This window comes from Eretmochelys imbricata, chromosome 10 (assembly GCF_965152235.1).
Source record: "Eretmochelys imbricata isolate rEreImb1 chromosome 10, rEreImb1.hap1, whole genome shotgun sequence".
NCBI lineage: Eukaryota > Metazoa > Chordata > Testudines > Cheloniidae > Eretmochelys > Eretmochelys imbricata.
The window spans coordinates 79,937,638-79,965,116 of record NC_135581.1 but is presented as its reverse complement, the minus strand read 5'-3'; the positions used below and the strand labels follow the sequence as shown (position 1 = coordinate 79,965,116).

Sequence of the window (27,479 nt, the reverse complement as noted above, 5' to 3'; positions counted from 1 at the left end):
CTTCATGTATGAAGCACTGGAGACAACTGGAGCCCTCTAGTCAGAAAGGAGTTGATTTTTTTTTAAGTGAATTGGCATGGATTTGAGCCTGCAATCTTCACTCTGGAAAATCTAAATTGACTCCAGAATGCCTGAGGAGAGACTGCTCAGAACTTTATTTAAAGACAGAAAAATAACTGTTCTTCCCTCTTTGGAAAAAAAAAAAAAAAAAAAAAAGACAATGAAAACCCCCTATATGCGAATACTTTATTATCAATGAGTGACTGGTATTAGCTTTTTGTCTGGTATTAATAATATTTCAAAAAACCATACATCAAAATTAGGTCTTTTTCCTATTTTTGCTGTATAATTTTTTTAAATCTGTATTGTAAGAATTATATAAGCCAAAGTGCATTTTCCTTTTTTTGTCCATATACACATTGCACCATACATAAATAATTACATTGTAAAAATGACTCCATAATTACAAGTATAATATATATTTTCATATAATATATAAAACTTTATATTAAATCTAGGTAGATGATATTTGGGATAGTCTGTGTTTGTTTCTCTCTCTCTCTCCCTCTCTCTCTTTTTTTCCCTTTCTTTCGGCAGAGGCTGATTGTTATCTACTGTTGCTGAGTAATATCTCCAACCAACAAGGACATGACGTGATGAACTGTCTCGAGTAACATGGCCCCCATCCTTTAGCAAAGCTTATCCGAACGCTGTTTGGGTCGTAGGGCCCATCTGCATAATCCAGATCCGTGGCGTGTTGTAAGAGGCAAGACTTCTCATAATCAAATACCTTTATCGAATAGCCAGGCATCACTTTGCGTACTATTAAAGTCCTACAATTGGGAATGTCCAGTGTTGGGGAGTTGACGAAGATAGGATGCTCACTGCGATTGTAGGCCCACACACCATCCGGTTCTTTGCTAAGTAAAATCCCATAGCCAATTTTACTTCGAGTCCTTCTAACAGTCTCACTCCTATTTTCCAGGTTTAGCTGTCCGAGGCAGAAGCCATTTCCTTGAGGTAGGTCATAAAATATACTGACAGACTGTTCATACACTGTGTAGAGGCGTCCCACACGAGTCCGATGTTCCCAGTAGGCAACATTACACCAGTGGCTCTGCTTAATGGCATCAGGTGACATACTGGCATCTGTGGGGGGGAAAAGCAAAGATACATTCAAGGTTGCTGATATAGCATTGGCCTATTTCAAGCCACACACGAATAAATAACCCTTTTAATAATTACCACTGCTTGAAAATGACACAAGGAAAGAAACCCCAAACTAAGTCAATCCCACAGCAAACCCTCTGTGCCTAGATCAGAGCCATCCAAATGGTCTAAGCTGTGGGCCGTTCCAGCGACTTATCAGGATCCCGCAGATCCCACCTATTACACTTCAACATTTGTATTGTGATAGTGCCTAAAGGCCACAAGCAGGTTGGACCTTATTGGGCTAGGTGCTATACAGACATATAAACAATGGTCCCTGCCCCAAAGAATTTACAATCCAAAAGACAAGACTTAGCAGGAGGATAATACAAACCAGGAAGGCCAGACTGGGTGGTGGGTCGGGAGAAACAAAATAAATATGTAACAGGAGGTGCAAATTCTTAGCTGGTTAGTAGCACTGATTACAACTTAGGGGGCTGAACATGCAACACTGACTCAGGCGAGTCATATTAACTGACATGAGTAGTGAAATTAACAGCCCCTTAAATTTTCTGGAGGAAGGGGAAACCTAGCTGACTGTAGAGCTCTTCCTCTTTAACATATAGGTAGGGGTCAAGGAAATCAAATGTCTCAGCATGCAGTGCTCTGTCTTGGGACACAGAAGCCTGGGATCTATAGCCTCCATGGTATGCTTTTCAATATTAAAGGTGAGGATGGTCACAGGTCCGACAGTTCTCACTGATCACAGCAAGTGACTCAACTGCATAGTTTCAGACTTTAGTATCCCACATATTATCTGCTAGCCAACTGCACTTTTCCTCAAATACCAACAGAACCAAAGCAAGTTCCTTCATGTCCCACCTGATGTCAGGGGATGGGGGAAGTATTTTATCAGAATACCAGGGAATAAACTCCCATATTAACTTAAACATTAATATTCTCCTTTGACAATCTAGGAGACCAAAGGACACAAAATGTCGGTGAAATTTCTTCCAACTCAATTTTGAAAACAAAAGTTACTTCAGCCAGGCCTTCACTATCATCGTCACGGAACATATAAAACAATGTACCTTGGTTTTCAAAGGCAAACTCATATTGACATGTAATGTACAGATATACCCATGAACTGTTATTACCTGTCAAGGTAAAGGATTTGAATGCAAGCATATTCTGGAAGATTTCTCCTAGCTAACAATCTTCGACACAAGCTCTGGTGTCCCTCTACTGAGAACAAGAAATGTGAGGCACCCTTTCATGCCAAGGGTATAATATTTTCCATAAAACCATACAAATATTTGTATGTAACCTTGAATTACTGATCTTCCGGACCAACGGGAAGGTCTCTTCCTTCTCCGAGCCACGTTCAATGAAGAATGAAGGTATTGGGACAGCTGGAGGTGCCTTTAAAGTTCATGCTTATCACTATTTACAGTGCCTCTAGAAATTGTACAGGAATTTACATCTCTAAAAGGGGCCCTAAAAGGTGAAACAGGCTCTTTCCAAACACGTAATCCTGATGCTTACAGGCCATTTTCCAAAAATCCACTCTGTGATTTCAAGGATGACCGTATAATAAACAGAGACTCTTCATCCATATTCTCCATTCTATTTGAGTCAGTGGCATTTCAATTAGCTCTGATATACAGCATCAGAGTTCTCTCGGCATTCAAAATACTAATGAAGTGCACAGATTAAACCCATCAGAAGAGTGAGCTATGCACACTTTCCTTCACCTATACGAAGCTCCTTTTTTTTAAGGACATTAACTTTGGAGTTAGATTTTTCGGCTTTAGATTTGTTTAGTGCTAAATGGTTTACTTTGTTGGCAAAACTATGTTTAGCTACAAGTGCCATGCTTAAATAAATAAGCAAACAAAAAATTAAAGAAAACAATTACTTCATTTGTTACTGCATGTAGGGACTGGTCTTTTCATAACCAACCTAAGTTGGCCACTTCTGTATAAAATACGCCTAACATTCTTGTTCTGGGCAAGGGTCCCAGAGCTATAAACCCGGCAAGGAGCTCTGCTTTGAGCCAGCCTTGTTCTATACCGTGCATTAAGCTCCCTGACAATATATCACAAGACCGTGGCCTGTTGACCTCTCTGCCTTCATGCCATCAAGTCTGATTAACTCACACACAGGGTGATGCCATTATTTTGCTTCAGAGACTCTATTAAGGCACCGGATTTAAAGCACAGGCCTACAGCCCCATTTCTTTTCATTCTCAGATTACACTGGAGTGGAATGGGCTTTCCTTCCCATTAACAGTCTTTGAATTAAGCTGCTTTGTTAGAGTTTAACTTGAGTTGTAGCTATACAACTTTAATGGGGGGGGAAGCAGGAAGGAGGAGAAAAATGGTAGGTAATTGGGCTTTTCCACCTCTAAACATAGAACAGCCTGGCGAAAATCTGGCTGCAAGCAAGACAAGGACGGGGAATGTTTATTGTCGAGCACTAGCCCCTTTATGTTGATGCTCATGAGCTGTCACAGGCACAAACCTCAAAGGAAGTATGAGAACGGCTCTCCCGATCCCCCATACATCTGTATATATAATCTCCAGGACCCAACACACTCGCGCATCCAGGGGAATGGCTGCCAAGCAGAAGCTCCAGCCCTGTTTCTACGGAGTCCCCACCCGGAGGTTTGAAGGCATTTACATTGTGGGGAATGAGACCTGCTAGCTGATTCCCTGGAGCAAGGAGCAAGCCAGTGCTCAGCGACTACCAAAAATTTAGGGCAACATCCTGGACCCATTGAAGTAAAAGGGCAAGGATTGACTTCAATGTTGACTGTTGACTTCAATGTGGCACGGATTTCACTCTCAGAGTCCTCCAGCTTTTGAAACCTGTTTTTCAACTTCCTCCGTAAAAGGCTAGGCAAGGCTAAAAGCATCTTTTGGCTCCACAAATGCTCTGGTTGTAAACAGGTTTTCTCAGAAGCTGCACGGTCAGTAGTGCTAACGCTTAAACAAAGAAATTTATCTGACTGCCTTTCATAAGCAGGCTACTAAAATTTTGGATGAAAAACAAGGTAGGATCCTGGGGCTGAATTTACTCCGACATTACACAGGCGATGGACTTCAGATAAGATTCTTCTTCCCAGGATCTTAGAAACAGAAGATGCATAAGGTCTATTAGTTAATCCAAATCCAGCTCCCATGACTGTTCTCAATAGTACGTTTTCTACTCTAGTTTGTAAAGCTCCAAGCAATGGGGTTCCCTGGCGTGCGCACACACCCCCCCGGGGAGATCGCTACACACTCTAATTGAGCTGTCAGAAAGTTTTCCCTAATATTCAGCCTTAATTTCTCCCTTCTTACTTTTGCCCTGTTACTCCGAGTGATATTCCTTGTACCACCCTAAATACATTCTCTTTATCTCATTACCACCTTCACTACCCTGTGAATCATTTCCGTGACCTGGTCTGTATCCCTAACAATTTCAGTTAGGGGTGCGATTCTCTACTCAAGTAGTTAAATTGTCACATCCCCAGTGTGGACATAATTATATTGGCATGAAGGTGCCTTACACCAATACAGTATATTCCCCTCCCCTTGCATCCACACTAGGGGGGTTGTGCTGCTTTAACTATACTGTTAAAGCCTTACAGTTTGTGTGTGCAGACAAGCCCTTCGCCAGTTTATACAGATGTAGCTCTTTTAGTCTTTTCCTAACAGCCTTTGTTTCAAAGATTTATTTGATTCTATCAGTGAGGCTTGGTGAATCTGCAAGGAAACAGAAGTCCCCAGCTCCACTCTGTACTACGGCCTGGCCAACAAAGGGAAAACAGAAAGGTTAATTCAAAAACCACTGCTGGTTATGTCTTACTCACAAGTTCATAGGTGAATTTTGCATAAAATAGACACGGATGTGCAGACAGGTATCATTTTCATACGCTGCAAGAACAAAAGAAAGTGGCAACACACATCTCTATCTCCTAATCCCAGCTCTGTGGCTAAAAATCCAAAACAATGAGACAAAGGATGTTGCTGTAGAAAGCTCAAAGTTGGTATGCATTAGCGTAAGCGCTGTGTTTCTACATATACTGTGCCAGGAGAACTCTGGCTTTCCTGGGAGTGAGCGTGAGGTGGGGATGGAATTACATTTAGACCAAGTGGGATGGGTGAGCAGAAAATACACAGTGGATTCACTGCAGCTTCCCCTTTCCTCTATTATAGTTCTCCTTTTCTCCACCCCAACGCCCATCCAGGAACACTCCGAATCTTTAAACCGGTGGTGGGAGGAAGGGGAGGGACAGGAGGGAAATACTTCCAATGGGAAGTTAATTTTGTTGGTATAGGGTTTTATACATACAGAAAATAAGACATTCATGGCTGAGTTTAGCAATAAATATGCCAGTTTCTCACTGACATGTTCTCCATTCCTGAGCTACCTTTGATATTTAGCTTCTGCACTCAGGAGCCCAAATTCCATCAAAATCTTTCTTTGTAACATATGGCATACCAAATCCAGCTCTGTTACACCTACATACACCAGTCACGGTAGCTTTCCTGAAGTCAGCGGAGCTGTTCTGCTGTTAGTGCTTGGGCAGCCACTTCAGGGCCGATTTGTCAGGGTATTTCTACAGATAGGTGCCAAAATGCCTTTAAAAATCTGACCCTTTGTGCCTCCATCCCCCAATTGTGAAATGGGGATGTTAATACTTACATGGGGTTCTGAGCAGGAGTTCAGGACTCTTTGGCACTGGGTTACTATGGCAACAGATGCCTTAGAAATGCCAATAAATAAAATAAATGAGAGCATGTGCTAATACTGATTTGGTTTTTATTTTTTTTAGATCCATAATTAGCACAAGGGGAGGTCAGGCTAGAAGTTAATGCAAGCTGCCGTGATTTGCAGGCTGGCCCATTCCTTGCTGAAGCAATTAAAAGGGGAATGGGTATTAAAAGTGCTCTCCTGTTTGCACTGGAAATACCTTCTGGGCTTCCTGTTTGGAATGTCCACTGTCCAGCCTGAGAAAATGAGTGCCCCGGATGAAGAAAAAGGGCGTGTCTTGAGCTGAGCTTGATCTTCGGCACAATATACAATGCTTCTGCAGACGGACTATGGATTACGGTGCCCTGAATTGTGTTCAAGCTAGCTGTGAATTAGGTCCCTAATAACCAATGTAATAAGCACAGAATAGCACAGCCCTGAAAACAGTACCCAAGCACACTGAGCCTTCCTTTGTGTACAGCTCGACACAAGAGTCAAACGTTGAATTTCTATCTTACATATTTTTATGGGCCCCATTACCAAGGTATCTGAGCCCCTCCCAATCTTTAATGTATTTAGCCTCACAATCCAAGTTGGGGAAATACTATTACCCTCATTTCTTACAGCGGGGGAACTGGGCTGCAGAGAGGCTAAGCTCCCTGCCCAACCTCAGCCGGGAAACCTGTAGTAGGACCTTAAACCCAGATCTCCCAGATTCGTAGGCTACTCCTTAACCACTGACCCATCCCTTGGTGTGTGTCACCTCGCTTGTCAGTCTTTCAAAAGCCACTTAATTTAGACAGGAATTTAGCAGCAATCTGATTGAAAATTTAGTCCAACTTTATGGCACCCCTACTTTAAAAACAAGTACATCACCTATCATTACGAAAAGGTTTCGATCCTAGAGTGGAAGGACCAGAACTACTGTCACAATGAAAAAGACAACATACGTTTAAATGACTGCTTGTTGATCTTTTTTCTTTTCACAATAAGAATCACTGTCAAAAGACAAACAGCTGCACGATGGAATAACTGGAGCAGGGGTCGGCAACCTGCAGCACGCGAGCTGATTTTTAGTGGCACTCTGCTGCCAGCCGGTGCCCCGGCTGCTGGCCCCGCTCAGCCCGCTGCCAGCCTGGATGGACGGAACACCCAGGGCCGGCAGCTGGCTGAGCGGGGCCGGGACCCCGGCTGGCAGGGGCTGGCGGCCGGAACCCCAGACCGGCAGCGGGCTGAGTGGCTCAGTCCGCTGCCAGTCCGGGGTTCCATCTGCTGCCCCCGCTGCCAGTCTGGGGTTCCAACTGCGGGCCCCTGGCAAGTGAAACCTTAAAGTACAGTAAATAAACGAAGACTTGGCACACCACTTCTCAAAGGTTGCCAACACCTGGCCTAGAGAGAGGTTAATGTTGGGGCTGCAGTTTTCAAAACTGCATCAGGGAGTTCGGTGCCCAAATCCCACAGAAACTGACTGGGAGTTAGTCGCCTAAGTCACTTAGGTGCCTTTGAAAATCTCAGTCTGAATCCAGAAAATCAGCAAATTACATAGGCTGGACTGACAAAATGGGAGTCTTTTGTTCTCCCATCAAAGTCATCCCCATGTTTTTCTTCTAAACTTCACAGATGAAGTCTTTAAAACTGTATCCGCCGCCATTCTTCACATGCACACACCCAGAGATAAGAGAAAGGTTTATTCAGTTCTTGACTAGCTCACAGGCAGTCACAAGGTTAACCTTTCACCATCTTATAAACCCCAAATGGCATATTCCATCTTGGACTCTACCATTTTTAAATCCACCCTTTAAATAAATTTTTAAAGCCAAGCTATAAAAGATCTGCTACTTGCCTTCTGACACACTGAGCGTTAGCATGTGTCAAACTGAATACAGTTAATTGTCAAAACCTTTGGGCGGAAGTTAAAGTTCCTGTTCAACTAAGAAAATTATTCTAGGGAAGTAACGTCCAGCACAATCACATAACTTAGCCCTTTGGCTCGACACATTGCATTGACCTACATAAACAAAAGCACCCTTACAACCTGTTTGCTTTGGGCTCCAAAGCAAAAAATGAATCCCAACTCCGGCAAATTTCCCTTCCATCTTCCTAAAGGGCTGGAAACAGCTCAGTGAGTCACTATATCATAAAGAGCCCTTCCAAGTTCTCCAGACTGTTCACAGCACAATGAATTTGTAAACACTGAAGATTTTTTTTCTTTAACCCTTTGACCAAAAGCCTTTATCTCCTTTACCATCTCGAAAGAACCTACAGCCCATGGCTTACAGGGGAGTTAAATGATCAGCATGCTTTCTCTGGAAGAGCCATGACTTCATCCACAGTTCCGTGATGAACATGTATCCAAGCACATCAATAAATACTGTCAGCTAGACTCTGCTCTTCCCAAAACATGTCAAGATGACTTGCCAGGCACTAGTCATGGGAACATGCAGTTTTAGGAGAGTGAGTAAGGGAAGAAGATTCAAAGTTAATTTTGACTCATAAAAAGATCTGTTTAGATCCAAATATGACATAGCGAGTTCTTCAACCTCACAAATCTCTAATCGGAATGAAGAACAGTAATTTTAAGACTTAAGGAACTGCTTAAAAAGAAGTTTCTGAACCTCTTTGCAGTATTACTGCAGTATTTGCAAAACTGCATTAATATAGTCAGTGGTATTAACATAAATCTGTACTTGTCTGAAGTCTCAGCCAGTCAAGGATTTCCAAAACACTATCAGCCAAATCAAATTCTGTCCTCAGTTATGTCTGTACAACCCACTGAATTCAAGGAGTTTGGAATGAGTATAACCAACCTGGCCTTATATTACAATTTCCCCCTGTCTATTGCCATCCAGTGAGAATACTATTTTGTTCCAGGTCTGCATGCCTATTTTCTTCTTTATAAAATACTAAAACATAACAGTTATATATTTCTATTGAAATGCTTAAATTTTATGAGGAGAGCAGAGGATGACTAACAGACGGAACTTATAGTAGAAAGAACAGAAATCAGGTACTGAGCAGCTGAATTTCATTTGTAATTAAATCTTCCATGGTGTACAGTGTAAACAAACATCATTTGCTGTGCAGAAAAATTGTATCTTTTTGCTAGCTTTCTAGATCATCTTTTCCCTAGAATATCATGTATCTGAGATGCCCAATGTACCCCCACACGAACTGTTAAGCTTTGTTGTTGTCCCACATTAAGTCTTAGTCAGACCAATAGATTGAGCTACAGTAAAGTTTGTGGCTTTTCATCTGTAAAGTCTGGAGCCTGCTAGCAATTACAGAGTTCTGCATCTGTTTAACCTCACAACTTTTGCAAAGCCCTGTTTGCCCATTAGGAAAGTAGTTTTTGTTATTATATTTTTCAGAAATTACCACTTAACCTAAATTTCCCTACAAACTAAAGAGAGGATAACTTCAAAACTTGATTTTGCATTGAATTAAAAGTAAAATTCTTTAGAACAGTCAGCATTAGACATTTTTAATAGGTGTTTTCCATTCTTTACTGCAAATCGCTCTGCCTTCTGTCCAATAAAACCAACGATGAAGGAATGCAGCATACGCTCTACATCAATTTCCAGCTCTAATAGCAGGCTGTTAGCGTCCCCGATAGTATGCGTACTTTCCAAGAATATGCAATAATTTGATAGGAATTCCTCTCCCCTGTCTGAAGTAGTGAAAACAAGGGACTTGAGTAATGGTCTCAAGTTGCAGTGCGGGAGGTTTAGGTTGGATATTAGGAAAAACTTTTTCACTAGGAGGGTGGTGAAACACTGGAATGCGTTACCTAGGGAGGTGGTGGAATCCCCTTCCTTAGAAGTTTTTAAGGTCAGGCTTGACAAAGCCCTGGCTGGGATGATTTAATTGGGGATTGGTCCTGCTTTGAGCAGGGGGTTGGACTAGATGACCTCCTGATGTCCCTTCCAACCCTGATATTCTATGATTCTATGACTTTTTTTTCAAATAGGATGTTCCTAATCAATCATTACATCACTGTTGATGAAGGCAGGCGATTAGATGCCTTTATTAAAATAACTTCCAGACAAGACTTGAGAATCAATTACCCCCAAACTGGTGTGTACACACACATCCATCCACACACCCACTCAATATCTCTAATCCAAAACAACCAGCCAACACACTTCATCTCTTTTTCCCCTCATTTCAGTTCCTTTCAAGGATATCCAAAAAGGAGGGAGGTAAGCAATGAAAAAAGTATTTGAAACATCTCCTATGTTTAGAGCAGAGACGGATGTTAGTTTTAGTTAACTGTGTTTGGACGGACAAGGCAGCTAAATGTCTCCCCTGCAATCCCACTTTTCTTTGGGGGGTGAGTGGGCTAATAATGGCTTTTAAAAGCCATGCAATAGCTGAAAAGGAAACCCATCTACTGCCCAAAGGCAAATAAAACACACTGAAAGGAGACAGTTAAAAGGTTCAAATGAAAACCTCCGGAAAGCTTTCTAAAGGGTCTCTTTATGTGCCCCGTACATAGCCTCCCTTTCGGCAGTCTCCCCTGCTAAACAAAGTGGCTGCCTGTGCCGAGGTGGATTGGTTTTCATTCTTTTATCTCTCAGCGTATTCAAACAAATCCTGAAAAGATGAACTCATCTTGCAACCCTGACATAAAGCAAGCACTTTAGCCAGCCTCTATTACAAGAGAGCCTGCTCTGTGTCTTATCCACTGCCAAGTATTAGTTTCGCCTCCAGCCATTAGGCTCTACCACTCACCAGACAGCAGGGGCAATGGACAGAAAGTCATATCCCTGCAATTTAAATAAATAGCCTATTCCCCCCCACTTTGCATGCTGCCCTTTATGTGCTGACGACAAGATCAGGAGGGATTTTTGGACAGAGCCATGCTTGTTCAAGTTCTTTCGGAAGAAAGAGAAGTATGTTAGCCCTATACTGCCTTCCTCAGTGGTGGTACAGGCCACACTTTTAACAACTATCATTGTAGGCAGCGACAACTTATTGCAACCACATTTTGGCTGGCGTCAGAGCTATCTCTGCCATCAAAGCCGGCTTTATCGATCAGATATATACACTGGAACTCTGGCTCTTGTTTACTTGTGGGCTTGTTCCTTAGCGTCACCATTTCCCCTGGTGAAGCTGTACCTCACAGCAGACACATCCAAAAGGAAATCCAAAAGGAAATTCTCTCTCTCTGTGTGGGGTCTCAAGGTAAAGAAAACATAACTTGAGGTTTTGACGGTTTGTGAGCTGACAGCACTTTAAATGTAAGTAAAGTTCAAAGCACTTCACTAATAAAATGCTTCTTGTAAACAAAATGCTAACAAAAAATGTCCTTGCTGGCTGTTTCATACTGCCTTTAAAAGCACAACAGAATTGTCCATCAAATTTTACAAAAATTTTCCAAAAAACACAGAAAAATCACTAGATATTATACAACATGAAGGATTAACATATCTCTGCTTCGTACGTTAATGTTTGAATTTAGGCCCCAATTTAGCAGTGTTTAACTATAAGCATATACTTTAATGACAGGTCTCAGAGTAGCAGCCGTGTTAGTCTGTATTTGCAAAAAGAAAAGGAGGACTTGTGGCACCTTAGAGACTAAGGAGAGGTGTAGCTTATGCTCAAAGCTTATGCTCAAATAAATTGGTTCGTCTCTAAGGTGCCACAAGTACTCCTGTTCTTTTGCATATACTTTAAGCCATCCCTATTCAGTAAAGCATGTGCTAAAGAGTTAGGTCCAAGCTGTTCTGTGCAGGGAAAACCTCAGCACCCATGTGGCACATCAATGAGGCTCCACCACAAGGATGAAAGCGGTTCTTCGATGCAGCACACTTTGCAGAATCGGGGCTCTCAGTGTGTTAAATTTGGAGACTAAATTTAACCATTAGCATGTGAAATGGAGGGATTTTAACAGTACTTTATACACTAATCTGAATCCACCCTTACCTTTAGCGTTACTAGGTGCTTCCATAATACAGATACATGGTTGTGAGTGAGAGTTACATATCATGTAGCATGTGTGTTTTCAGAAAATTATTGTCAAAGTTTGGTCACTATTCTGTTATGATTCGGACTATGGTAAACAGGCAATGGAGACTGGTAGTACTTTTGTTCCGAGACGGAATTTAATTAATAAAATGCTTTGACGCTTATTACCATTCAAGTGCTATCATATTTTAATAGTCACAAATCAAGCTGTTTTATTTTCTAAGCAGAGACTCCCAAGGGGACTAAGAACTGTAACCCCACTCTATTGCATTTTTACAGACTAACCCAAAAGGATGTTGTTTACATATGTTACTATGGGTTGCCCAAAGGAAAGGTGATGTAACAAAGTTACTGCATCACCCAAACTCTTTTAACAGACAGGAATTTGAATATCTGGGTCTGTTTGTAAAAGAGTTGGGGTGCAATTTTATGAAGTGGCCAAATTATTTAGGAGCACAAGTCCCACCAACTTTCAATAAAACCTGTGCTCCTAAGTCACTTAGGACTTTTGAAAAATCCCACCCTTGATCTGTAATAAAGAATTTCTAATGTGTTACTGGGCCATGTACCATTTCTGGAACCTTATTATGGAGTCATATCCTTCACTCACTCCATGGAGAAGCTTGCAGAAGGCCTTCTATTCTACTTTTATCCCTCTTTAGACTATATATATATAATCTTTCTTTTATTTTCAGTAATATCTTACCTTTGCTTCAAAATAAACATGACATATTATAAGAAAGTATAGAACTGAGATAATTTTAGAAAAAAATTTTGGCAGTGAATAATTTCCTAAGCAAGGTCCAGCTAGAAAGTGCGGCAGAAAGAAAACGTACATATTCCAAAAAATCTTGTGACAGACCCCGAGGGAGCCATCAGTGGAAATGAACCCTGCTAATGTTCTTTGAAACAAGTTCCAGGGTAGCGAAGAGGTTAAAACTTTCCACAGCAGAAATGGAATTTTTATGGCCCTACAAAATACAATTAATTGTCAATCTGCCCCAGCAATGCTCACAATCGTTTTTGTTAAACCAATATACTTAACATACTTCAGCCTTACAAGTTTCAGCTGGAATGGATCACTAAAAAAGAAACAAAAAAAAAAAAATCCCAACCACTACATTATATTAAGCTCCAACATAAAGAAGCTTGTGTGGATTTTCTGCCTGTGGAGAAATTACATCTGTGATCATGTATACTGAATAGAACATGATAATCCCAAATGCTCTCATTTTCCACTGTTTTCTTACAAACATTTATATCTGCTTTTCTCAGGTGCAGAGATATTGATTTGTGACAGATGGCAGCATTTTTCAGTTAAAATATCACTACTAAAATTGCTTATTTATGGAGGCTGATTCTTTGAGATACCTTCAGAGCCACTGGTTCCTGTTCTATCCGTTCTCAACAACCGGAACTGCCATTTTTCGTTCAGTTCTAAGATTCAGAAAAATAAGCCACCAATCCTAGGAAAGGCAGATGCTCTGCAAATGTGAGTTATCCCCTCACAGGAGAGCTCTGGAACTCTTTCAGAGTCCAACATTTTGCCATTTTGTGGAGGAACTGAAAAACAAAAAGTTCCCCTCAATAAGCGCAATTTCTTTTATTGATTCTCTTTCATGTGTCACCAAAGTAAGTGCCTCTAGGGCTGGAGCACAGCATAAAACAGCCCAGTGTCAGGCTTCAATTCTTAGTGTTTGTCCCTCCCGCAGGAAAATCCAATGTAGGATAGAAAAAATATGAGATGTGAGGGTCCCCCCTGTTTGTTCCCATCGGGAGGAGCTAAGGGGTTCAGCACCCTGCACTGGAGGACAACTCAGGAGGATACTGTTGAGGGACTGGGAGGGAGGGAGAGAGGAGTAGCAGATATCGTTTGAGGGGAGGAGCACTGGGTATGTGTAGCTCCCGTGGAAATGGGAGCCATGGCTATAGAGCCATGGGCTGCCTCCCTGAGAAAGGGACATACAGCCCACTGCAAAATTCTGCCAAGGGAAAGCCAGAATGTATGCAGAGGGAATTGAGCTGCATGTGTCTGACTGGGGGCTGCACAGCTGAGGAGAACTTCCCACAGGCCTCTGGACTGCATGGGCACTATAGGCCCTGCTCCTTCAAAAAGGCCACTGTGCCTCACTGAGAAGGTGATGGGAGGTGAGGATGTCCAGAGAACAGCATGGGGGCTTGAAGGTACCATCGCTCTCTCAGCAGGATCTTCTCTGGAAGAGGAATCTCTCCTTGTGGAATACAACACAGACTTCCCTTCCACACAAAGGACAAACTTGTACCATTTGCATACAGATATCCACGGACAGCGCCACTCCTGCCATTCCTGCTCAGGAAAAACTTCCAGTGTTTGAAGAATCCATCCCTTAGGTTGGACATTAGGAAAGTCAGGGTAGATAAGCACTGGAACAAATTGCCTAGGCAGGTTGTGGAATCTCCGCCATTGGAGGTTTTTAAGAACAGGTGAGATCAGAGGTGGCCAAACCATGGCTTGCGAGCCATATGCAGCTCTTTTACAGTTAAAGCGCGGCTTCCAGTTCTGGTCTGAAAACTCCAACTTAACACTCTCAACTTGGGATTTTTTTTTTTACAGCATTTCAAGAAACTGGTTTCTGACACATCATTCCCTTGCCTTTTAAATAGTATGTCCTGAATATTATACTTAAATATCATATAAAGTTTTTTTCTACTCCCCTGAGGGTCTCTTTGGCAAGAGAGAAACTGGCTATTCAGGAGAAACAATGAAAAAGCAAACAATTTGAAAACCAAGTATTTATTTTTAGACTCATAGACTTTAAGGCCAGAAGGGACCATCACAATCATCTAGTCCAGTGGTTTTCAACCTTTTTTCAATTATGGACCCCTAAAAATTTTGAATGGAGGTGCGGACCCCTTTGGAAATCTTAAACATAGTCTGCAGATCCTTAGAGGTCTGTGGACCACAGGTTGAAAACCACTGATCTAGTCTGACCTAGAACTGCAGAATCTCGTTCACTCACTCCTGTAACAGACCCCTAACCTCTGGCTGAGTTACTGAAGTCCTCAAATCGTTATTTAAAGACTTCCAGTTACTAAGAATCCACCATTTACACAAGTTTAAACCACCAAGTGACCCATTCCCCATGCTACAGAGGCAGGCAAAAAAAAAACCCCAAGGTCTCTGCCTAGTTGACCCAGGAAAAAATTCCTTCTCAACCTCAAATATGGCAGTCACTGGCACCCTGTGCATGTTGCTGACCTTTTTACTTTATTTGCAAACTCCATGGAGTACAGTATTTTCTGGTACAAAGGTGATTTTTTTTTCCAAGGTAACTTAGTCCCTTTAATCTCCATTTCTCATGGTTAAAAGTTTCATAGGCACATCCATGACATTTGAGCACATCTGTGTGTTATGCTGTACACGTAACTGCTCTGTAGATGGCATGTAAAGTTAACACAGTCATCTAAATATGTCGTAAAAAGGAGCCCAAAATATAACCACCTACATTTGCTGCCAATTATGAAAGCAGCAGAGCTGTCATCAGCCCCAATTTGGCGGCGACTCTTTCAGGTTTTGGAAATCAGCCATGGGCAGTTCCAGTCCCAGCAAATGTCCCAGATTCTGACCAGCATTAGGCTGCTGTACAGTAGTGAAACAGCAGCACCTCTTTGGCAGCTTTGACTCTTGTGATCAACTGCCTTACTCCACTGCCTGCCAGGGGCTTCTCAAATGGAGATCCAGCCCCTCGCTACCAGTTATTTTTCAGTTGTTCTCCGAGTGCCCACTCCCGTACAAGTCAATGGGAGTTTTGCCACTGACTTCAACGACAGCAGGATCTCAGCAAATACTCCAGTCAAGGACATTTCTTCTGATAAAGCAAGAGGGCAAGAGGCGAAGGCCTAAAGAGAACTGGGTGATACGTACTCCATGTCAGAGAATAAGCAGCTAGTCCTGGCGATTAGTGGCAGAGGAGTCTTCCTGGGGTAATGAGCCCTGACCCAAACAGACAGGAATCTTCTACAGTCCAGGAGGAGGGGAGAGAAACAAGATGGAAGATGGGAAGTGGGGGTTGCAGGGGAGGAGAAAAAGGTTACAGAAATCAACTTGCCAAAAAATCTGGGGGCCTACAGCTACCAGAGGCTTCTGGGCTCATTCTGGCAAGATTTAGCTTTTCTCTGCTTTTTTTCTCGTGCCCTTCAGCTTTGTTCTCAGGACACAAAACAGGCTACATGGAGAAATCACCCACACAGCGCCCTCTGGAGGTAGGGAGAAGGGGACTGTGAAGTGGCACCAAAATCTCTTAAAAAACCCCTCTACCAAAGTTTCAAATCTTGGGAACTGTGACTCTCAGATCCTAAAAGCGTGCCTGCAGTCCTTTACCAGAAACATAAGACAGAAAACACTTGCAGATCTGGGAGAACTCATATAATAAATCATTCAGTTGTATGTTTCCCTTTTAGCCACAGCAAAGTCAAACTCTTCCTTCCCCCCACTGTTAACCATCCTTTGTTTGCTTTATCTCTCTGCTGCTTGGGGTGGCACAGAGCCAACTCTTGTTATTAATTAATCTAGGGGACGCATGCTGCATTCCTGGCCACCCTAACCACTTCCTACTTTGGCTGGGATAGTGGGCAGAAATTCAGCCTGCCAAATCCTTTTAGTTACATTAGGCTCCTTGCAATATCTCAACCATATCCTGTGACCACAAGTTGCAAGAAAGAACATTTAGAATCAAACATAAAAAGAAAAAGAAAAAACCCAACCACTCTTCTGACACACAACAATGTACTAACCATCTAATGCAGTTCCCACAGTTGAGGTGAGATTTCCATTGGATTAACTCTGCTCCCACTGAAACCAATAAGAGTTTTACCACTGACTTAAATGGAAGCACAGTTAGATCAATGCAGAGTGTATTAAAAAATCCCAACTTTAATGCTGAGAGAAAACTAATCTTTGACAGATGGGGAGATAAAACTGATCAACGAGCAGAGATGGGGATGCTTCCCCGAAACAGTGGACCCTGAAAACAGTCTAATAGTAATTATTTGTGCCTGTAAAACATCTTCATCTGAGATCTTCAAAGCATTTTACAAACACCAACTAATTATTAGGTACACTTTAATAGTAACAGAAATAATGCTACTTTGCACTTCCATTTCAGGCCTAGCTCTCAAGGCACTTTACAAAGGTTCATGAATGAAGACTCAGCTCCCCTGTAGGAGAACTATTTTACAGATGGAGAAAGGAAAGCAGAGAGAAAAGTCAAATATTTATCCAACTCCAAACAATGAGTTAATGGCAGAGCCATGAATAGAATTGCAGAATTCCCAGAATTCCCAGTCAGCTGCTTTAACTACTGGACGATCATCTTACAAGAGGATAACCTGAAGCACAGAGATTTGGGGCGGTTAAAACACCGTTTGTGCATGCTTCACACTAACAAACCATAAACACTGCTCTTCCGGCCAGCCTAAACCAGGAATGGCCACTTTACAAAGGTGTTCTATGCGGCCCTAGACACGGTTTTTGTAAGACTGTCGTGTCAGGCAGCTGTAAAGGCATGTCTACAAATGTTCAAATCCTCACACCTCCAACCGGTGCACAACCACCAATGAAGTTCCACTGGCGATAAAGCAGCTGTGTGAACACTAATGTCCATCCAGCATTGATATCATTATGATTGCAATATTATGTATTCATCATATTGAAGTAGTCCGTAGAAGCCCCAGTTGACCACCACATCATCTGACCATGGTCAAGTTAAAAGCATGTTAAGCCGTGTTCGAACTCCGGACTCACATTCCCTCTAATCACTAGTGATGCGGCCTCCATGCTGAGGATAGGAAAACCTGTGGCAGATTTTTCCAGGGTTTTAGGATAATAACTAACAGGGGAATAAGCATTTTAGAATAACAAAGGACAACTGTGCCCAGAAAATGTTGCAAGTGCCATGCTAGCTAAGTAAGCGTATCACTAGCTATTCATGCTATTTTAGCCATTGTTATCCTCAGTATTACTAAGACACTTGTAATTGTCAAAGTGAAAATATTTGTACACATTTGCTTGCACTCTCCAGTCACAAAAGTTTCTGCACACTGAGGGAGTGGGAGCTCCTGCCAAGCTCTGTGCCTATGAACAGACTCAGTGGTAAAATCACCCACGGTAGGAAGGAGCTGTGAGACTCCCAGTCAAATGGCAGTTCAAACAACTAGACTCATTTCTAGGTTATCTTTAAACCCAAATCTAGTCTAAATTTTCAGAAGTGACTAGTGATTTGGGTGCCTCAGTTTTTGGGATATCTTAATGGAATCTGATTTTCCAAAGGCGTGCACTCAGCACCTTCTCAAAATCAGGCCCTTTAAGGGGTCTCCAGCTGGGTGTCTGAAAGCTGATATCCCACAGTGCTTAGTTTTGAAAATTCAGGCCTAAAAGCTTTTGAACAACATCAGATACAAAACAGGCTGTGAGTGAAATAGCTTCTGAATGCTTTCCTATAAACCAGAAAACTAGTAATGAGGCTTCTTTAAAAAGAAAAACCAAACCACTGATTAGATGCAGATATGATTTCATGGATATACATTTGTTTTTTTTAAGGAGCCTACAATTAACTCCCAACTGAATTGTTTCCTACTTAGAGAAAATTCACTCAGTGCCATTCTTATCTCGGACTTCATGTTGACACTAAAGTGATTTTCACAGGGTTTTTTTGTTGTTGTTGGTTTTTGCTGTGGGAGGTGTTGGATGTAGGAGGCGGATAAAAGTCTGATAGAACTGAGACCACGTTGACCATCACGGACTGAAGATGGTAGGATTTGGCCCATGGCTGCAAGCAGCGGACTAGAGAGAAAATTGGGGTTCTGGAGACAGGCATCTGTGGCTGTACACCAGTACAACTGAAAATACCCCTGAGTGTGAAAGCTCAAAGAAAACCATATCGCCGACCCAGAGAACAAGCTCAGGCTGAGGAATATCAGGTTGGTGGGGCTTGCAAAAGGCGAGGAACTAGGGAGCTCATCCAGTATTTTTCTCCAACTGGGCTGTGAAATGGCTGAAGAGGAATAATTTTGCTTCCTCTCTACAACCCCATTGCCACAGTCCTGCTCCTGAGTAGGGTGATACTGTGACACCCCACATGGCTCTAGAGGAATGTGCAACCCTTGGCTCGAGGAATAACGTTTTGAGTTGAGCAGCATGTGGAACCAAGCCCAGCTTTCAAGGGCTGGCAAGCCTTCCTTTATCGCGACAACCTGTCATGGCCCAAAGGATGGCGTGGCATCACCATCAAACCCAGGGTAAAAGCAACAATCTGTGCTCTGGTACATTTACAATAAGATAAAAGGGGTAGATCACATTTAATACCCTAATGCAGCAAGGACAAGTTGTAATTTAACATGTATTCATGGGGCAAGTGGACTCTTAGACCCAGGTCTGGATGGGATGGCTGGGCTGGGACATTTCTCTTTCTCCCTTGGATGATTTGGCGTTTTGGGACAAGAAAGGAAGTGACAGTGTCCAGAAAAGTGTGAAGGAAATTACCTTCAGAGGGGGCCCTGCAGCACGGACAGTTCTGTGCCTGTTTCAACTGGAGTGCAAGTTTTATCATCCCACCCCCCACAATTTGGGTTCTTTGGGGTCCCCTTTTACTTCCTTCCCACCACGCTAACTCCACATCACAGTGCGCCTCCCTCTGCCCAAGGAGGTCAGGATAATCTTGCAAGTGACTCCCATTCCTTGCCCACCGGAACCAGCCCCTCGCCCCATATCCAACCACCGGGCTTTTTTCAATACATGATCACAACCCACGCATACATGGGAGCAATACACAACGTGGTTTGCAACATGAAATAAGATTCCAGCTTTGTTCCTACTGGGCCAAAGCCCATTGCGGTCCTGCCCCAAGAAACACTCCCACTGAGGCCTTGAGAAAGCACTGCAGGATTTGGTCTGTGGCCAACTGATGTGATTCTGTATAACCTAGTCGGGGGCTTGTTGATTTGCTTTGGAAGGAGAGGGGAGTTAGGGTCAGTGTGAATTGGACAACTAATTGTCCTTTGTACCTCTGCAAGTATGAAGCCAGCTGAGCTATAACACAGGGATATAATTGTATCGTATATCGGTTCTACCCCTCTTTTCCTTTGGAGAGAGGCCGACTGATAACGGGATGAGGTCTGTGCATTGCAAGGGTGATTCTGGGGAAGTGGGCTCTTTGTGGTCGGTAGCTAACTCTGCCCTGTGGGACAGGACTGGAGCAATGGTGGGGATTAAGTAGCATCATCAGTAGCACTTTTAACTATCCAGATCTGGATGGAGAATGTGGGAAAGATTCCTGCTCTTCCCCGGTCTGCCAGTATTCTCACTCGCCCGAACACACACATACAGACACCCCCAAACGCATACACGTGTGCACCCACGCACACACCCACAGGCACAGAAACATGCACCGCTGCACATCTACACACACGCTGGGACATTTTTCTGATCACTAGCGTGTTTATATACGTGTAAACATTTCAATAACTATTCCAGCCCTTGCTTACAGTCAGCAGCTCCTCTGCTCTGCCTACCCCCACTGAGGATTACTCATGGCCCAAATACTTGGGCTCTCACTCCCGCATAAACAGTGAATTAAGGGGCCCAGGATTTCAGCTCTATATCAGTATTTATTTTTGAATATTCATAATCATCTCACTGAAAGTTTCATGTTGGAGACTCCTGCCTCTCTGAACTATCCTTCTCTCTCTATGAAAGCATCACGAATCGGCCCCTATGAGAGAAAAGATCAGTGGAAAATCATTCTTGTCATTTGCATACTATACTGGAGCCTTGATTGTGTAGTTTAAAGTGTGTTGTTGAATACTCCTCACTCAAAATTCGGTAGAGAAAATTAATAACCCTAAGGGAGCAGTTGTACTACATGAGGGCACATATTGGATGGTTTCCGCTAATGTGGGTTAAACACAGTTGTGGAAGAAACTTAACCATGTTTTATATACTCACTACAATGGGCCCCATAAATGCATTGAAGTCTATCAGATAAACATAATGGAACAAATTCAGACATGGAATTGGCAGCTGCAACTCCGCTCTGTGGTTGCACATACTTTCATTTGGTGAGACTGGACCCCATGTATTTATTAAATTATCTAAAAAGCAGGTACTTTCAAGATAAATCCATAGCATCTAGCAGAAATCCATTACAGCCAGCAAGTCAGTAATGCATGGCTTTTATAAATCCCCCAAAGCATTTTCACAGTAATCTCCCATTTGACAAAATCCCTAACCATGCATGTACATATGAGAAAGGAGGTGACTCATGCCAACTACCCACCCTTCCCAAAGAAGGGTTTTCAGTTCTAAAAAACATTATTTTTTTTAAAGTGGAAACAAAAGAAAATACCTACATACACACACACACAATCCCCAAATGAGGGGACTGATGGGAGAGAAACCAACTCACGGAAGAAAATTCAAACTCAATGGATCATATTCTGCTCTGTTATACTCATACAAATCCACAGTAACTCCATTAATCATGTCTTGTTTGCGTCACCAAAGAACAGGGGGCCTGATTTGATACACTATGGTATGATTTGATATTTGATATGATACGTTAGTACCTAAGGCATGAAGCGTACAGTGAAGACACAGGGACAGCATTAATTTTGAGTCTCCTGGTTTTCCGTGTCACTCATGCAACGTAACGTAACTTTAATCATTTGTGGGTTCGTTATGGGATTCATTGTAGTCAGGAGAAACACGATTGTTCCCAGGAACGGAAGGGCCTTCAACTGACTGATATATCCTCCAAGCTTTCTTGGACAAGCGGACATCTTTGGGGGCGAGTACAAGACTTTAAAGCTAAATAAATCACCTTTTTAGAAAGCATTCAACTTAATCCCAAGAAACAGCAAATCTAAAATTCCCAGCCTGATCAGCATTACTGCTCTTAGCTCTGCCAGTCCTTCACTTAGGCACACAGAACATTCCTGCAAAGAGGGAAAGTCACTCTAAAGAATTCAGTTTTTAACACTGGTAATTAAGACTGCTTGATTGAGTATAACACTAAACGACTTTCTCAGTTAAGGAAAAGAGGACAGGAGGGGCAGTAGGAATGTTTGCAAATCAGGGGCAGTCAGATTAACAGAGCATGTGAATGCTTCATTGTGGCTAACGAGTTCAAGACTGTACACGCTACACACAGTTTAGCACCGAGGGACAAATGTTAGTCTCTCTCTCTCTTCAATGTGAATTGATTAAAAAAATAAATAAACATTTTTGGCAAAGTAGGTCCAATTGCTAAAAAGATTACCTGGCACCATGCTATCTCATTTCACTTCATTGTTAAAGTCCCTTGTGAGTACAGATCACACACACACAAATATACACATAAAGATATAGACCCAAAAGCAGCAGAAAAAATATTCAATGAAAAAGTGAAGTCTGTTATGTTTTGCTGGAGTAAATCAGCAGAGTTGTTTGACACAGTTCCACAGCCTGCACATGCTTCATTCCTATTTACACCAGATTAGCGTTACTCCTTGTCCTAAGATTTCCCACTATTTCTGGTGGGGAGAGGAGTGTGAGTGAGTGGTAGGTAAAGATGGGACACTGTTAAACCTGAATACAGTAAACAATGCTGCTGGCATTATACATGCTGTCCAGTTAGTGAACTAGAATCCTTACATGGTTAAAAATAGGAAAGAAACTGCACAATTCACATATTTTATAAAGTTGGGTTAAATCAACATCTGCAAAAAATATCCCCGTTAAACAAAATAGCAGGATTTCATTAAGTAAATTGCATGTTGGCAAAAATTCTGAAAGAAAGGGGGAAAAAACCCCACAGCCAGCCCTGTAATTTAAACCTTATTTTAACTGTGACAATATGACTGCAATAGGCTTCATTTCCAAATGAAAAAATAAAATAAAGTCTAAAAAACTCCCCATCCTCTTCTTCCCCACCTCGGTGGACCGCAATGTTTAAAGTAATTATAATGTTACATAGAGCTTTCACATGGAGAGAAAGGGGAAAAAAACCAAACGAATGGAGCCCTCTCATTCAGTCCCCATTGTCATTGTAATGAAATTTACAAAACCTGGCTGGAGTGGGAAACTCTCGGAGTTTCTTACAAGAGGAGCGTCCAGATGTTTGCACAACTGAGGGGCTGCCGATTGGCAACGCACCCTGGGCCTATGGGATGTCCTTGATTTGTATAAAATGTAGCCCACTGCACTCAAGTTCACCTTCACTAGAGTGGTGCAGCCAGCAAAGACTACAGGTTCCCAGCATACAGGCCTCCACCCTGATCCAAGCAGAGGTTGTTTAGATCAAGATGCAGCACTAGGTCTTAGGTTTCAGAGTAGCAGCCGTGTTAGTCTGTATCCGCAAAAAGAAAAGGAGGACTTGTGGCACCTTAGAGACTAACCAATTTATTTGAGTATAAGCTTTCGTGAGCTACTGAAGTGAGCTGTAGCTCACAAAAGCTCATGCTCAAATAAATTGGTTAGTCTCTAAGGTGCCACAAGTCCTCCTTTTCTTTTCACTAGGTCTTACAGTCTCTGCAAGCTCTACCTATTCTGTGGCTGCATGCTCACAGAGGGCAAACTTCTGCCCTACACTGATATAAATCCAGGGGTGCTGGAACAATTTCTATAGAGGGGGGTGCTGAGAGCCACTGAACCAAACTGTAAACCCTGTATATGATGGAAACCATTTTAAGCCAGGGGGTGCTGCAGCACCCCTAGTTCTCGCATCCATGTGTAAATCTGAAGTAATTCCATTGTCACCATTATGATTCTGGGAATATGTGGCTTTAACTGGCTAATTCTCACCAGGGACGGTATGACAGGGTTCCATGAAGTGAATTCTTCAATGGAAAAGAGACTGGCCAAAAACTTTAGTTTGGCAGCTTTAGCACGGAGAAATATATCAGTCTTTGTGATGCTTCATCGCACGCACCGTTTTAAATGCGTAACGTTTTTCTGCGGAGGACCAGAAGCCAGCCGTGGGTCCAATGGAGTGGGAAGGGATGGCTGATAACTGTGCCGTCTCATTTATTCATTTCACATTTTAAACTAAAACTTGTGACACTTTTATCTGTAAGTCTTTGGAGATGACAGTTATCATCACTATTTGTATTACCATCATGCCTGAGAGGTCCCAGTAGTACCCACAACGCTGTTTGTATCTCTGATTCACACCAACTTGGCTTAGCAAAAAATACAGCAGCCCCTTCTGAGTGGCGCGAACGGACGCTGTCACCTAACCCTTCCATGCCTTCTGCTCCATCCATCATGCCTGCCTCACAGCTCTTTGTGTGTCCTTCTCCTACTCCGGTCTTCCCGCCTTCTTCCATGGGGGCTTTGGGTACATCTCCATAGCAAAAAACATCCCCCGCAGAAGCGAGTCTCAGAGCCCAGTCAATTAACTTGGGCTCGCACTGCCCGGCTAAACATAGCAGGGTAGGTGTTAACACTCCCCCTTGCTGGGATTCAGGGCCCGGGCTCTAGCCTGAGTCCAAATGTCTATACTGCTACTTTTCGCCCCCCAGTGCAAGCCTGAGTCAGCTGCTGCGGGTCCTGTTTTGCTGTGTAGATGTACCCTTTAGGTGCACGGAATTACCTCCTGGTCTCACGATGCCAGGCATCCAGCATCTCTTCATTCCAACCCTTCCAAAGAGCCTCTTAATCCCAGAGACCCAGCATTACAAAACATAAACATCCCACTACTGGGCACGCCTTCCTCTGGCCTGCCACTGCACTGTGGTTTCCTGGCTCTGTCTTCTAGCTTGTGAGCTCATGTGGAAGGCCATCTTACACTGTGTGTTGTCCGACAGTGAGTGACATTCTTAGGGCCACACTGCGAGTTTAGCCACAGCCCAGAGCAAAGGCCAGTGAGCAAGCTGCCCCACTCTGGAGTACTGCAGGAGGAAATGAGACACAGAGACCCTCTTGAGTCACAATTCCTCCCCTGCTTGCTCCTTGCTCTAGGGGTAGGAATCTGCTGCTCACCTATATCAGCAGCGCATTATGCCAAGGTGCAGCGGATAGGGATGGGGTAGGTATAAGGGTACCTATAGTGCCTGCTTACTCCTAGCCCATCCAGGTGGAATTCTGCGTTTACCTGACGATTTCTTTTCTTCGGGCACTTAAAACATACAGTGAAGATGCTACTACGCGGACAGGAGAGCTTCGCTATAACCGCGTCGCTCAGGGGTGTGGATCTGTCACACCGCTGTAAGTTTATAGCGTAGACCTGGGCTTAAAGTAATAAGCTCCACAGACCTGTTACAACAGGTACATCAGCCTGCTTACAGCTAGGGGGTGGGACCAGCCTTGCCAATCACAAGCAGCAAGGGAATGCCCCACCCCCTGAATCTGTCTCCATCTGGGAAAACATCAACAGCCAAGATAATTCATTTCTACTTCCCCGAATTACAGACAGTATGACATGTACTTTGATTAAAAAACACAACATCTCCTATTGCAGAGCTTCAGAAATTCCCAACGAGACAACCCCAAATCCCTGGCTGCCAATTTCCATCACTATTCTGGAGGATCCGTTTGTCTCCAGCATAGGCCAGAAACTGTGGATGATCTTACTCAACCTCGCTTGCACTGTGAAGCCTGCAGGGGCAAAGATGATCTCCCAAAAGGGTAAATGCGGCCCTGGGACACAGCTGGGAATCAGACAGACACACTACTGAGTCCAAATATTAGTGAGGAATTGGAAATAAAGTCTGCAATTTCCTTCCCAAAAGCTCTGCAGCAGGAAAGGCAAGAGGAGTCACCGGCCACTGGGGAGGCAGACAAAACGGATGGGAACTTCAGAGGTGGGGCTTCCCCATCAGTCAGCGATTGACAGGGCTGGTTCTGCCCCCAAGCTGCAAGCAGCTGAAGTACCCATCCTAACGGCTCTGTGCACCTCAGCAAAATGAAGAATTGCAGGCTTTTACTTCCCCTAAGTTCTGTTGCGCAACCAGGTAGCCCAAGTCACAATCTAGACTTCAGTGTCCAACTAAATCCACCTTTCTAATCATCTAGAATACCACCTTTGATGCAAGACTCTGCTGCACAATGAATGTTAATAAACAAATACAGTTACCTCTGAAAGTGACTATTCATTAAATAAAAAGCAAAAATACATGCAACATTCACTGAAACAAGAAGGATGTGCAACCTTGGGGATGAAGTGTAGCATTTTGAAATGGAAGACCAATTATTTGTTTACAGTGATTTGCCTTCATTTTCCCCCCTGGCATTTAAGACTTCAGTCAGTTATTTTGGATGGCTAGTCTTTGTGTACAGAGCTGAGAAACCAGCATGCTTATTTCCTTTGTGATCTAAACATCCGTTTGCTGTGCTAGTGGGAGAAACTTGTGCATCTCAGGGAGCACAAAACAATCAGCAAGTCATACGGAGTGAAGAGAAAAGAACCCACACATGCAGCTCAACAAAAAGCTGAGCACAAGTTCGGAGACTGCTCACGATCCAGTTGTTGCTTAGGGCTCAGTGAAGTTATGACCTATTGCCACTAAAGTGTGTGTCAATTCCAATTCAGCCTTCTCCTTTAATTTAGTTGGACAAAAAGGGAAAGCAGTTTAGTAATGGATGTCAGCAGGAGGTAAATGAAATCAGTGGAATAAAATCTATTTGAAGGGTTGACATGTGTGCGCACGAGAGGGAAACAGACAGACTTTCAACGAGGCGATATGGTTTTTTCTAGTAATGCCAGCTAGGAGGAGCATTATAGTATGCGCCCCTGAATACAAGGAAACAGCAACCACCAGGGGTCTGGACCATTTTTTCTAAAGTAGGCCAAAAAAAGGGCTCAGTCTAGCAGTATTCCAGCTTTGTCCAGATTCTCCTCGGAGGGACTATTTCACTATGAGGGCCTGGGTGGTAATTCTGCACACCCTTTATCGGAGTAGTCCTCATCCACATGAGCCAATTCTAGTGGAAATGCCAGCAGACTCAGTTAGAATCAGGCAGCTGATTTCTACTGGTATCTGTAAGATCCAACCGAAATAACGCTAGCCCTAATAACCACTACCACCAGCAGATCCATTGCTCTGTTCCAAAACCTAGCTGACCAACTGAAATCAGTTGACAAATTTCCACGGAATTTCCACTAGGGGTCGCATTTACCTCAGTGGACCTACCAGTGCAGCAAGGGCTTAGTTGGGCTGAAAACTCCCACAAGGTGTTGTGTAGCAGCAAGACCCAGTGAAGTCCGAGGGATTTGAAGACACGTCACGGCAGTGCATAGCACCTTACAAGGCTTAATCACAGTCAGCCACCCTTTTCTATATCTCAATGCTGGACAAATTAAGAAACTACCAACTCACAAACTCCTCAGCTGCACAGTCAGAAGAACGAGAACGCCCACCCTCAGGCCACAGAGCCAGATTCTGCTCTCAGTGACACTGGACTGAATAAATGAAGTGATTCCAGATTTACTGAGCGCAGAAGCTGGTACAGAAAGATGGAGACACATGGAACTCGTGCAAAGGGATGCCACCATTTTGCTTCCATGGCGTCTTCAGAGCGGCAGTTCCCAAACAAAGGCAGAAGTCTGAAAGCTGCACTAAGCTGGCTGTCTGATCACTCAGACATCCTGTTTATTCCAACATCTCTGCAT

At 43.1% G+C, this 27,479-nt stretch overlaps 1 protein-coding gene across 1 annotated transcript in view; it reads right to left on the bottom strand.

Annotated features, from left to right (window-relative positions):
- Positions 1–241: 241 nt before the first annotated feature.
- SMAD6 (SMAD family member 6) overlaps positions 242–27,479 on the bottom strand; it is a 75,535-nt gene continuing 48,297 nt past the window's right edge. Inside the window, exon 4 of the mRNA XM_077828227.1 lies at positions 242–1,149. Within this exon, the coding sequence (XP_077684353.1) occupies positions 608–1,149 (542 nt within the window). The 3' untranslated portion in view covers positions 242–607. The remainder of the gene's footprint in view (positions 1,150–27,479) is intronic.